This window comes from Brachycentrus maculatus, unplaced genomic scaffold, assembly GCF_059751285.1.
Source record: "Brachycentrus maculatus isolate JH-2025_06_01 unplaced genomic scaffold, ASM5975128v1 h1tg000206l, whole genome shotgun sequence".
In the NCBI taxonomy this organism is placed as follows: domain Eukaryota; kingdom Metazoa; phylum Arthropoda; class Insecta; order Trichoptera; family Brachycentridae; genus Brachycentrus; species Brachycentrus maculatus.
The window spans coordinates 595,927-608,869 of record NW_028280957.1 but is presented as its reverse complement, the minus strand read 5'-3'; the positions used below and the strand labels follow the sequence as shown (position 1 = coordinate 608,869).

Genomic DNA, 12,943 nt, shown 5'->3' with positions numbered 1-12,943 from the left:
TTTAGATATATGATCTTGAAGCACTAAGTAAAAATGTGACATTTTGAGAGTGCTGTTTGTTCCCAATACCGTAACTTGCTGTTTTCATTTTCAATAGTTTAAAAAAAATTAGAGGAATTATTATCGTAATATGGATGGTTTTTCTAATGTCAGTTAACACATTGTTTGCGGGAAACGGTTAAATGCATCTTTAACAATACTGTTGGTAGAGAGCGGGAGACGTAGATGTATAAGCGTTCTATTAGCTTACTTTTGGTAGAGTGAGACGCTAAAAGGCATTGTACAAATCGGAATTGAGTTTGCGGTTACTTGTGATTAGTATACGACCTTAATTAGTATTCTAATTAGGGTCGGGGTCGATGAAAAAACCGCCCGACAACAATGTGTTAAAATACAGTTCTGACAAAACACAAGCACAGTTCTCAATTGTCGTTGCTCTGCGTTACGGCGACGCTGTTTCCTGACTGCAGCTGCGACATCTTCTTGCTCAGCGAGTAAATCGGCTGTTCGCCGTCGCCCGCGACCTGAGCGAGGGGAGTCTTCTTGGGCGACCCCGACTTGCTGGGCGGGGTGCTCCCGACGCCGTCCACTGACCCCTGGCGGCTCCTAGGTCCTTCGACCGACCTCGAACCGAGAGAGGAGTAGCTCGCGTCCGGGTTGCCGTAGAGATGAGCCGGCTGGCCGGTGTCGCCGTATAAATTGTAGTTCTGAATCAGCGCAGAGACGCGATTGGACGTGACGGGCAAGCTGGACGGTTGCGACGCCGGAACGGTCGTCACGGCGATCGTCTGGTGGATCGTGACAGGCTGGTTGACGCGAAAATCCGGTCTCGATTTGCTTACGAACACGTCGTCACTATCGAGTTGCTGAGGCTGCGATATGGCTATTTGGTTGGTGATGGTGGCGGTTTGAACGGTCACCTCCGGCTGGGAGTTGGGCTGGTGCAGGGCGCAGGGTTGGGCGGGCTCGGGCTCCACGCACTGCGCCAGGATGGAGCGCCAGTCGATGTGCGCGTGGCGCTTGCGAATACAGTCCACCACGTCCAGAAGGTTCTTGGCGTCCATGGCCAGAATGTGCCCGGCAGACAGCATGCTTCTAAAAAGGACAGTAAGATTATTAATATACGAGTTGTAATCTTCTAAAACAATTGATATGGTATAGACAAAAAGTAAATATGTAGTAATATCATCAGAAATATCCACACAAAATGTACATAGGATGACAAATTCTCCTGTAATTGTTTATTTGTGTTGATTTCTATCATTCAGCTTCAATCAATTTATAGTGTTGTCACAACATAAATTGATTGAGATGAATGATAGTATTCCATGGTGGTAGTGAATTGATTTTGTAGTAATTAGTGAATTTGGCTACTGTGCCGGAGGACAGTAATCAAATATTTATTTTATATTTTTCTGGACTGGTACATGAGAAGAAATTAGATGTTAGATGTTTTTTTATATAGGGTTTTCCAACAAGAGGTTTAAGGTAAATGAAATGCACTAAAAAGTGCATACTGCGACAATATAAGGTCACTGAAATGCGTAAGTATGTGCATGCCATAAACAATGTGTTAATAATTACTATCATTTAGGTGTTCACATTGGTTTGATCATTTTGTTTGTTCATGACAGCAATATCACATCCTAATTCGGAACATCAACAATAGGTTTGTATCAAGCATTCTAGAGAAAACCATGGCTATGCATCGAGCTATTATTGTACCCTAACATATCACCAAGACACACAAAAATGTGCACACCACGGCAACTAACAAGGTTACTAAAACGCCCAAATATGTGAATACCGTAAACAATGCGTTAATACATGAGCAGCCACCTGATACTGGTGACAAAAACACCCACTAATGCATGAGTGGACCTCAAAGTATTTATAGATTTAGTGCTTAATTTGTAGAACTCCATTTTAAATTTATATTAAAAATCAAACTACATTTCAATTAAATATTAAAATCACGTTAAGTGTCTACTAAATTGTATTTTATATTAAAAACACATAAAAATACAATGTACTGTAGAACGGGGGAACTACTTGAACTTTGATGTGTCACTTGAGCCTAGTACAAAAACAATGATTCAAATCTGTATTTGGTCTACAATAATGAACATATTGTGACAATAAGTGTCACCTGTCAGGGAAACAATGAATCATGTCGATATGTTTATTATTGTAGACCAAATACAGATCTAAATATTTTTTGTACTGGGCTCAAGTAACACATCAAAGTTCAAGTAGCCCCGTTCTACGGTATGACAATTGTTTCGTCTTGTAATGGCATTTTCAAACTAATGTCTGGACCTCAAAGTGCGGAATCAGCCTGGGAGCAAGTAGTGGAAAGATTACTAACTTGGTGTAGTCCAGTTGGAGCGTGGTGGTGCTGTAGTGGATGGCGAGCCGCATGGCCTCGACCAGCGCTGCCATGTCCTTGGACAGGACCTGGTGAGCCATCTCCACCTCTCTGAAACGTCCAAAACACTCATTTAGCGGAGTGTCCGAGATGACGAAAATACATCCCCCTAAGTGGACAGTGGTTTTGTCCGCCTCCGTGGTGTAATGGTCAGCGTGTTAAGCTACCGTGCTGGATGTCCCGGGTTCGATAGAAAATAAATATTAGAGATTTTACACTGTAATATTTATTTAATATTACCCTGGACTGGTTCCTGAAGCGCAAGAGTGATCACCTTGCCTTCATGTAAGTAATCATCAAGATAACACTGCGTCAATTCGATGCAGTGCCCTATGCACCACTGGGTGCGGATAAGGGTTATAAGTAAGGAATAAGTAAGTGGACAAAACCCAGTTTTTTTTTGTTTAGATGGGAATTGCATTTATTATTTACCTTGCTTATTATGTACATACAAGGTTTATAGATCATTTAGTGGATTTTTGTTTCTTCTAACCAATTCAATATGGTTTTGTTTGAATCTGTTATGGGAACAGTAGGGATAATCTAGTGGAAAACCCAGATCTGTGAACAAAAAGCCTTGAGCAATTTTCACAGCGATTGCTAAATTCATGATGCGGGGACGTCTGTACCTCCTGGCGTGGTGCGGGAAGGCCTCGACGAGCGCGTCGACGAGGGAGCAGAGCGTGCGCAGGCGCGCGCCCACGTCGCGCACGGCGGCCAGCAGCGCGTCCCCCCCGCCCCCCTTGCCCGCGCCCGACAGCCGCAGCACGGCGCGCACCACCTCCGTCGTGGCCGCGTACATCGGGTCCGAGTGACGCTCCCACGAGTTGCCGCTCTGCGAGAACACACAAACAGTTGGTGTAAGTATAGGCACTAGGAAGATTGAGAGTCAAGAGGTAGGTAGTACGTAGTACATAATAGGGACGGTTGAGGGAAAGCTGACAAAAGCATGTAGGAGACAGGCTAAATAAAAGAACTAGCAGAATAAAGGTCGAGTAGACACTTGACTACGAAATTGGCGTCGCAGGGTTTGATTCCTGCCAATTGCAATTTATTTTCAATTAGTCTGGGTGTTTGTGATGCATTTTTCTCATTCACCTACCCTGTCCCTGTACTATCCTACTTGTCATAGGCCGGTCAAGTGATCACTTTACACATGTGTAACATTCACCATTCTTCCCATGATTGACAACCACACTAGTAAAATTTTTGTAACTCATACATATATCATCAATCTCATGTCACTTTATGATTGAGTTCACAGGAGCCATCCATGGTTGGTTTGAAAAAGCGTTTTACACATATCGCTCACACTTTACAAGAACGTCATAAATTAAAAAACTTGATTTTTCAGGAGAACGTTTAAAAATATAATAAAATGTATTAAAAATAAATATCAAGCCACTTATTGAACTTTTTACTGTGCAACAGATCTTTTTAGGTAAAACCTGAAGGTTTTTTCTCCATTTGAAAAACATTTAGTACATTTAAAAAAAAAAATTAAACAATACCTTTCCTTCAAAATGCCAAAACAACACTTTCTGCCCTGTAGCGGGTAAATATTAAGTTAAAAATATGCCTCTTTTGTTGGGATATAGTACATTTTCTGGGCATTCCGAAAACATGCACAACTGAAAATTGACAATTTTTGATACATATATGAGGTTTTTGAAAGGAGTGAGCGACATGTGTAACATTCACCATTCTTCCCATGATTAACAACCACACTAGTAAAATTTTTGTAACTCATACATATATCATCAATCTCATGTTCACTTTATGATTGAGTTCACAGGAGCCATCCATGGTTGGTTTGAGAAAGCGTTTTACACATGTGTAAAGTGATCACTTAACCAGCCTACGACAGGTCATAAGCCCTGTAAATAACCAGACTTCCATATTCCTCTTCATCTGTGTTTAAACGTCAAATATGTAATAATAATTCCTAGTGGACAAAACCCAGATTTGAGAAGTATTTGAACACTCAAAATTTTGTGAGTGGCAGAATTCTCCTTGAACGCTAGCTTCAAGTTGAATGCAGACAACAAGCCCAGACTTCCCGGGAGACCATAACACTTGACAGATTGATTACAAGAAATGACTTACCGTACTGGGAGTGCTCGTGCCTTCCTTGCTAGTTCGGAGGGTGTTGTTTGGACTCATTTCTATGGAACTGTGACCTGGAAAACAATTCAGAAGATTATTCAACAGCGGTACGTTTAAACTCAAAGTAAACACTCAACCTGGGCTAATTTGACTGTGGATTAGTAACATAGCTATCCTGAGTTAATTGGAATAAGAGAGTGTGTGACATAGCTGTCCTGAGCTAATTTAACTGTGGAAGAGTCACAAGCTTTGAATGTGAGAAAGTGTGACATAGCTGTATTGAGCTAATTTGACTGTGGAAGAGTCACAAGCCAATTTGAATGTGAGAAAGTGTGACATAGCTGTCCTGAGCTAATTTGACTGTGGAAGAGTCACAAGCCAATTTGAATGTGAGAAAGTGTAACATAGCTGTCCTGAGCTAATTTGACTGTGGAAGAGTCACAAGCCAATTTGAATGTGAGAAAGTCTGACATAGCTGTCCTGAACTAATTTGACTGTGGAAGAGTCATAAGCCAATTTGAATGTGAGAAAGAGTGACATAGCTGTCCTGAGCTAATTTGACTGTGGAATAATGCCATAGCTGTATTGAGATAATTTGACTATGGAAAAGTCACAAGCCAATTTGAATAAGAGAGTGTGTGACATAGCTGTCCTGAGCTAATTCGACTGTGGAAGAGTGACGTAGCTGACCTGAGCTAATTTGACTAGTGTTCATGGTGTGCTGTTCAGCTGACAGCTTGACGTCCAGCGGCTGCGAGTAGCCGGCTGCCATCTCCACTCCTCCGGGGAATTGTTCCTCCACACCGACTTCCCCGGCTCCCGATGTGATCATGGAAAGCCGCTTCTTCTGCGGATGGGTAATGCAATACAGTTTTAAATTAGTAATAGAGAAATATGTATGTTTATATGTGAATGTGCTATACGTATAGATTGAGTATTAAGATTAGTTATTTTATATATTAACTGCTTGTAGCCGGGTCTCTATATTTAGCATTAAGGTGGAGATTGACCGGAGCATTTCGTCGTAACATCACTCGCGGCGAGCATCACCGAGCATCGGAAACTATGGATGGAGTGCTCAGCTCAGTGTACTGACTGTAACGTGTAACGTGTTACGGTACGACGAAATGCTCCGGTCAGTCTCCACCACTAAGCCGATGCCGCAAACAGTTGGAATTACACTTGGAATCAGACCAGGGACTCTGCCAAATGACCTTGACACCCTCATAATTTCTTGTGCTTGCAAATTTTCGAAAATTGCTGGAGAAATCATGTGGGAAGAGCAAGTTCGGATCGAGTGGTGAGGATAGCAGCAGACAGCAGCATAAGAGGTAACAGACCCCCAGGAAGACCACCTAAACGATGGGCCACCTAAACGACAGCTGGTCATCCACCTCCCAGGAGCAGACTCTGAGAATAACTGGACAAGAAAAAGAAAAGCTAAAAAAAAGACAGATTCAAGAGACAGATTTCAGCTCCTTTTACTTGTAACGTATCACTCATGTGGTACATGCTTGCTAACTTTTTACTTTTTCATCTTTTTAATTAAAAAAAAAAAAAGTATTGATCTATTATATTCATGCCAGTGCCCTTTACTATGACCTAAATTATATTGTATACCCACACACAGGCCAAGCCTTTGTGGGATCTTATTTTGTATTTATATTTTATTTTATATATATTTTTTGTATTTATATTTATATTACCGTAGAACGGGGCTACTTGAACTTTGATGTGTTACTTAAGCCCAGTACAAAAAAAAAATTTAGATTGTGGTATTGATCGAAGTATCGACCAGCGAATACAGAAGAGCGAGATCTCACCAGGTTGATCTCCTCCTGCTGCAGCCAGGACTGGTCCTCGCGGCTCTGGTGCTGCTGCTTGGTGAGCTCCGCGATGAGGCGGCGTTCCAGAGACGCCGGAGACTCCCGGCTGCCCTCATCCACAGACTCCTCGTACTGATAACATCATGGACACAGTGTTACAAATTTCCTCCTCTTTTGTACTAACATTTAAGGCAATTTTTATCTAAATTAGCTGTAGCAGAGAGGGCAGAATACCCTGTCTTTGCGTACATTCTAAGACTCCTACACATTCATGCATTTTTTAGTGAATAAGATGTTCATAGGTTTCAACAATTTATCAACAAAAAAAATCATAAATGACACTTACTCTACATAAAGCTAAAATAAAAAAATAAAAAATGTTCATCAAAAGTTACATCTGTAGAAATGTATCGAAACTAATTGATTGAAATTGAAAATATTAATTGTAAAAAAAATATTAAAATTATTCTAATAAATTTTAAAAATAAAACTATAAGAATAAAAAATAAAACTAAAAATACAAAATCATTATTTTGTATTTTTTTGCTCCTTTTACTTTTATTTTGAGTTTTTTACGAAATATTTTATGTGAAAAAGTAATGGGATTTTATAGTACCGTAGAACGGGGCTACTTGAACTTTGATGTGTTACTTGAGCCCAGTACAAAAAAAAATATTTAGATCTGTATTTGGTCTACAAATAATGAACATATCGTGACAATAAGTGTCACCTGTCAGGGAAACAATGAATCATGTCGATACGTTCATTATTGTAGATCAAATACAGATCTAATTTTTTTTTTGTACTGGGCTCAAGTAACACATCAAAGTTTAAGTAGCTCCATTCTACGGTATCGTCAATGTTATTTATTGAACTGGCGTTAACTTGGTGGAATAACATGAAAATTTAAATATAAAAATAAAACACTTGTATAAGACCAATATATAAGTGTTACATTTTTATATTTAGAGTATCGATTTTCATATTCCAAATATTGCTCTTGCATAAGGCAGCGATTCAGTAGATTCAACTTTATTTGCTGGACGTGTCAAAATATTAATATGAATAGTGTACGCATATTAAAAAATAAAAATAAACTGAAAAATAAGAGCATGCATTTTTTTAAAACTACAACCTATTGCATATTTATTTTGCTCAGCATAGATTATGAGCCTTGCATTTGAGTTGACAAATTGGGTATAAAAATAATCTTTATCAATCATATGCAAAGCTTTATGCACCAAACAAGAGAGAAGAGTTCAACAAGGCAAAAAATCTATGATGGCAAAATGAATACATCACGCCCCCAATTTTAAAATTGACATTTAAGGCTACTGGAAACAAAGAATATGTAAATAGTCTATGGTATAAAATTCATAGAAATTGACACAAAATAGATGAGGGATGATTGCACGGAATAAGTCTTTATATTGATTGAGGTTAAGTATTTAAGACCAGAAATGTCAAAAAATATAACATTTTACAATTGTCATAAAATTGGGAGCGTAAAATTAAAAACCGTGATCAAAACAATTTATAAATAAAGTAAAAATGAGGAGCAGAAAAATAAAATTGTGACGGGAAGGGAAGGAAATTGTTAAAAATGAAAACAAGAGAGATACAAAAAAAAATAAAACAAAACGTAACCTGAACTGAAATATTAAACAATTTGTTACCATCTTTTATGCCTCGACCACAAAAACAACATAGGCGTAAATAAAAAGTCTAATATAATCGATGAACATAAATCACGATGTATGTAAAAATAAACGATGTAACTACGAAAACAAAAATCAAACTACGGCAAATAGCACAACACGCCTAAAAACGCAGGAATCTTTGTCATGCAATTTCACCTCGTCGTTTGTCAAGCTTTTCGCGGCAGGATCGTTCTCATCTTCAGGGGCGAGTTGGGAATCCTGTCGCGACGAGAGTCCAAGTCTCTGTCCGCCCATTACTTCCATACAGCGCTGCTGGTAGGCCAGACTCGGGGGCACCGGCTTGGCCACGTTCAGCACCTGCGCTCCGAGGCTGATGTTGGACGGGGAGTGCGAGACTTCGGTGTGCTGCTTCATCCCCACCGAGACGCTGTCCAGCACGTTCCCGTCTTGCTTTGCGGACATTTGCATGGCGACCGTTTGAACGTACGAGAACTGCGTCTGCGGCTGCTGGTGGGGCATCTGGTAGCAAGGCGGTCCCTTGAGGTTCGGGGGAATCGCGGAGTGGTTTATCCGGCTCAGGTGCCCTTGGACTCCCATGTACGGCTGGTTCAGCCTCGGAGATCCCTGCTGCTGGTTGGCGACGGCCGCCGTCCTATACTGGACGTGATGCGGAGTGCTCCTCGGCTGGTATTGCTGGTTGGCGGCGTTGGGTTGGTGGAAGTATCCGCTCTGGTTGGAGCGGTTGAGTCCGGCCTTGCTCGCCGCTATCGAGGCGCAGCTCCTCACGTTCTCGCCGCCGAAGTCGTAGATTTCTTCGATCAGCGGCGGCTCCGCCAGCTGCCTGTTCTTCTGGGTGTTGGCGACGCTAGCCGCCAGACTGGCGTTGAGGTTGCTCTGCCCTATGTACTGGTTGGCGTTGATTTGCGATTTGCCAATGTGGCCGGGAGGACACGCGTGGTTTTGCATCTCTCTCTGTGTTAGTAAAGCGGGATGGGGAGGCATCTGCTGGTTGGGGTTGGAGAGGTAGGGTCCGGGATGGGATTGGAAGGCGGCCACCTGCCCGGGCACCGAGAACTGGCGCTGCAGGCTTCCCGTGTGGGACTGGCCCGCGTTCTTCGGGACATTTCCGTGACTCATCTTCCTGCCGAGGCTGTCGCAGCACCCGGGAACTATCTTGGAATTGCGCTCTAGAGAGCCTATACGCTTTCCGTACGGTTCGGGAGAATTAGTCTGACTGAAAACAAAGTTGTGAATGTGGGTGTTGCGTTCCAAGGAACGAACGCGGCTGGCGTTCGTATCGGAACTGCTCGAGAAATGTCTCGGGCTGGAAGGATTGACGCTCTGATTAGAGTTTTGAGAAACAGAATCCGTGGACGACTTATCCTGGCTATCGGAACTACCATCCGTTGCGGAATTTTGCAAAATGCCCTGTCCGGCAATTTGACCCTTACCTAACTGGTTCAAATTTTGCCCAGCCAAACCGGATTTGGTCGAGTAGACCCCGGCGCTGTGATTACTGGCAACGCTTTGATCCAGATTAACGGAGCTGCGTCTGGAATCGCTCGGAAGGGAAGAGATCTGACTGAAGTTACCGATGGAGAAATCGCTACACGAAGATAACGAGGCGGTCATTTGAATCTGAGGGGTAAGATTCTGAGACATGTTTCCCGGGTCTTCTTTTTGCCCGATGACGACTTTGAGGATTTCGTCTTTCTCCATGGAGTAGGCCATGGTGTCCCGGCTAAGGGTGCCGCTGCTGGTTGAGCCGACGGAGTTGTTGGGGTCGGAGGGGAAGGAGACGGAGGTGTCGGGGTCGGGGAGGGGCGAGGCCACCGGGTCCAGCTGTTGCAGGTCCCGGACGGCCAGGGGCGCGGTCTGCAGGGACACGTCGGGGGCCGGGAGGGCGGAGGCGGGGTCGGGGGGCTGCCCTTTGAAGTGCACGGCGAGGGTATTGAATACCGAGGCGGGCGTGGTGTAGGCCTGCGGGTCGAGCGGGCGCGCCTGGTTCTCCCGGAGCAGGTGCGCCAGCACCATGGGGTTCTGCGCCACGATGTACGTCTGCGGGGTCGCGCCCACACTCTGCATGGACGAGGAGTCCACTCCTGCTGACACAAATAATATTAACATTTTTATAGCGCACAAAGGGCAGTTGACAGAAAAACTTAAATGTCCTGTGATTTTTAGTCTTTCTTACAACTATGGTCTAGGGATTACAGGCCAACGATTTTTCAATTCTTCCCACATACATGAGGCTATAGTGAAACTTCGTTTACTCAAATGCTTTTTGTCATATAAAATTTTAAATTCCATTAACTTTTTTTAAATTTGTCAACAAAAATAGCTCTTCTTCTACATTGTACTGTGCCACTCCATGCTTTTTTTTTGTCTGTAGCCACTCTAAACAGCCATTCTGTTGATGAGGACATCTGTAGTTCTCGAAATTAGTCCTGTTTACATTAATAAACTCAAAAGTAGTCTTATACAAGAGTTTTATTTTTATATTTAGCATCATCAGTGTTGATAATCAGGTACTGACCAGTCAGGTTGGTGTTGGGTCGACTGGGTTTGGGCGGCGGCTGATCTCCCCAAGAAGCAGCGGCAACTCTTCTATTCTCTCGCCTCATGGCATCCCAGGCCGATGACTTTTCCTCTTCCAGAATTTCACTGCAAAAAAAAAAAGTATAATTTTATACCAGAGATACGTTATAATTTAAAACAGACAATACTTCTAATGGCGTAGCAGTAGTGAGGATTTTTTATTTTCTTCCTAGCTCCATCCCAAGTTATCGTCTTTGCTGACCATTGGGGTCAGATCTCCTCGTCCTCAGGTTGTAGGTCCTTCTATCATATAAGACGTTAACTTAGGCATTGCCTTTGAATCACGTTATCTTTCTGTAGCATCCATGAATTTTTAGTCTTCTTCTGAACTTCGGAACCGATCTAACTTGGGAGGACGCAAGGTAGCTGGCAGCCGACAGAAAAGCCTGGAGACAGTTTGTCGACTCCTTATGCCCCACATAGGGAGTGGATATGGTTTAACTAAGACATGGATATGGTTTATGGTGTGAGAAAGTGAAGCTTGTACTCACAATAGGGCCTCCTTCAGGTCAGTTGGAGTGGGCCGGTGTGAGGGTTCGTAGGCCCAGCAGCGGGACATGAGGGAGTAGAGTCGCGGGGGGCATCTCTCCGGGAGCGCCAGCCTTTCGCCATTCTCTATTTTACCTGCAAAATAAACGGACTCGGTATTTTAATATTCTCATTTAACATGTTCAATGTGTAAAAAAGTATATCTAAAAGTTTTTGGCTAATATATCTAAAATTAAACAAGGTTTGGGATTGAATTCTACTTTTATTTACATATATATGATAAATATGTGACACGTTTCGACTTGTAAAGACATTATCTAACACTTGTTTGTTTGATAATGTCTTAATAAGACGCGTCACGTATTTATCATATATATGTAAATAAAAGTAGAATTCAATCTAATAACCTTGTTTAATTTCGGATATATGTACTATCCAAAAATTAAAAATGGTATTTTACCAACTGTCTGCAGTTACATTAAATATCTAGATGTTCCAAAAATCGAGTAGTGTGGTTGTCAATCATGGGTAGAATTGGTGAATATTACCATTACATTTTGGCATCTCAACATAGATGTAGAAGAAAAGTCTGAACATTTACAGGGTTTATTACCTGTCCTATGCTTGGTTAAGTAATCACTTTACACACATATACGAAATGGTGAAGTAAAGTGGTCACTTACCAATCCTATGACGGTCGTAGGCCCAGACATCCATATTCTCCTTTGTTGAGAAGTCAAAAATGTTGAAAATGACTCCTAAGAAGAGATAAATAATCTGTCCGCCTCTATAGTGTAATGGTCAGCACGCTCGGCTACCGTTCTGGAAATCCTGGGTTCGATTCCCAGGGGGGGTCAAGTAAATACAAGTGATTTTTGCACTGTAATATTTATTCAATATTACCCTGGACTGGTACCTGAAGCGGAGGGCTGATCACCTTCCCTTCATGTGTAAACCATCAAGATAACACTGCGTTTATATGACGCAGTGCCCTATGCACCATTGGGGTGCGGATAAGGGTTTTATTATATATTTATTTATATAAATAATAAAACCCTTATCCGCACCCCAATGGTGCATAGGGCACTGTGTCTTATAAACGCAGTGTTATCATGATCAATTTACTTATGAAGGAAAGGTGATCAGCCCTCCGCTTCAGGTACCAGTCCATGGTAATATTGAAAAAATATTACAGTGAAAAAATCACTTATATTTATTTTTACCCCCCTTGGGAATCGAACCCGGGACCTCCAGAACGGTAGCCGAGCGTGCTGACCATTACACTACGGAGGCTATATTTATTTAAGAAGAGATAATCCAGATTTGTGAACAATTTCTATATGCGCCATTTAGTCTAATACTTGAACATTTGATTTTTCGAGCATGCTATCGAATTGTGAATATAATAGAATTGAACATAATTCTATTGAAACATATTGACTTTTAAGATGATTAAAAAAATAATTACCTATGACGTCATTATTCTTCACACCGCTGAATGGCTTGACTCCCAGCATGAGAATCTCCCACATGCACACACCTGAATTGGAAATTTATTTCAATAATCCATTAGATATTCACACATCGCTCACTCCTTTCAAGAACGTCATAAATCAAAAATCGTCAATTTTCAGTTGTGCATGTTTTCAGAATGCCCAGAAAATGTACTATATCCCAGCAAAAGAGGCATATTTTTAACTTAATATTTACCCGCTACAGGGCAGAAAATGTTGTTTTTGCATTTTGAAGAAAATGTATTGTTTAATTATTTTTATAAATAAATTAAATATTTTTCAAATGTAGAAAAAACCTTCAGGTTTTACCTAAAAAGATCT

At 41.7% G+C, this 12,943-nt stretch overlaps 1 protein-coding gene across 1 annotated transcript in view; it reads right to left on the bottom strand.

Moving 5' to 3' along the window:
- Nucleotides 1–278: 278 nt before the first annotated feature.
- Fak (protein tyrosine kinase 2 Fak) overlaps nt 279–12,943 on the bottom strand; it is a 44,138-nt gene continuing 31,473 nt past the window's right edge. Inside the window, exons 16-25 of the mRNA XM_088263871.1 lie at nt 12,577–12,648; nt 11,111–11,243; nt 10,558–10,685; nt 8,217–10,123; nt 6,358–6,492; nt 5,225–5,381; nt 4,535–4,608; nt 3,058–3,263; nt 2,369–2,479; nt 279–1,095 (exon numbers count right to left, since the gene is read on the bottom strand). Of these exons, the coding sequence (XP_088119997.1) occupies nt 423–1,095; nt 2,369–2,479; nt 3,058–3,263; nt 4,535–4,608; nt 5,225–5,381; nt 6,358–6,492; nt 8,217–10,123; nt 10,558–10,685; nt 11,111–11,243; nt 12,577–12,648 (3,596 nt within the window). The 3' untranslated portion in view covers nt 279–422. The remainder of the gene's footprint in view (nt 1,096–2,368; nt 2,480–3,057; nt 3,264–4,534; nt 4,609–5,224; nt 5,382–6,357; nt 6,493–8,216; nt 10,124–10,557; nt 10,686–11,110; nt 11,244–12,576; nt 12,649–12,943) is intronic.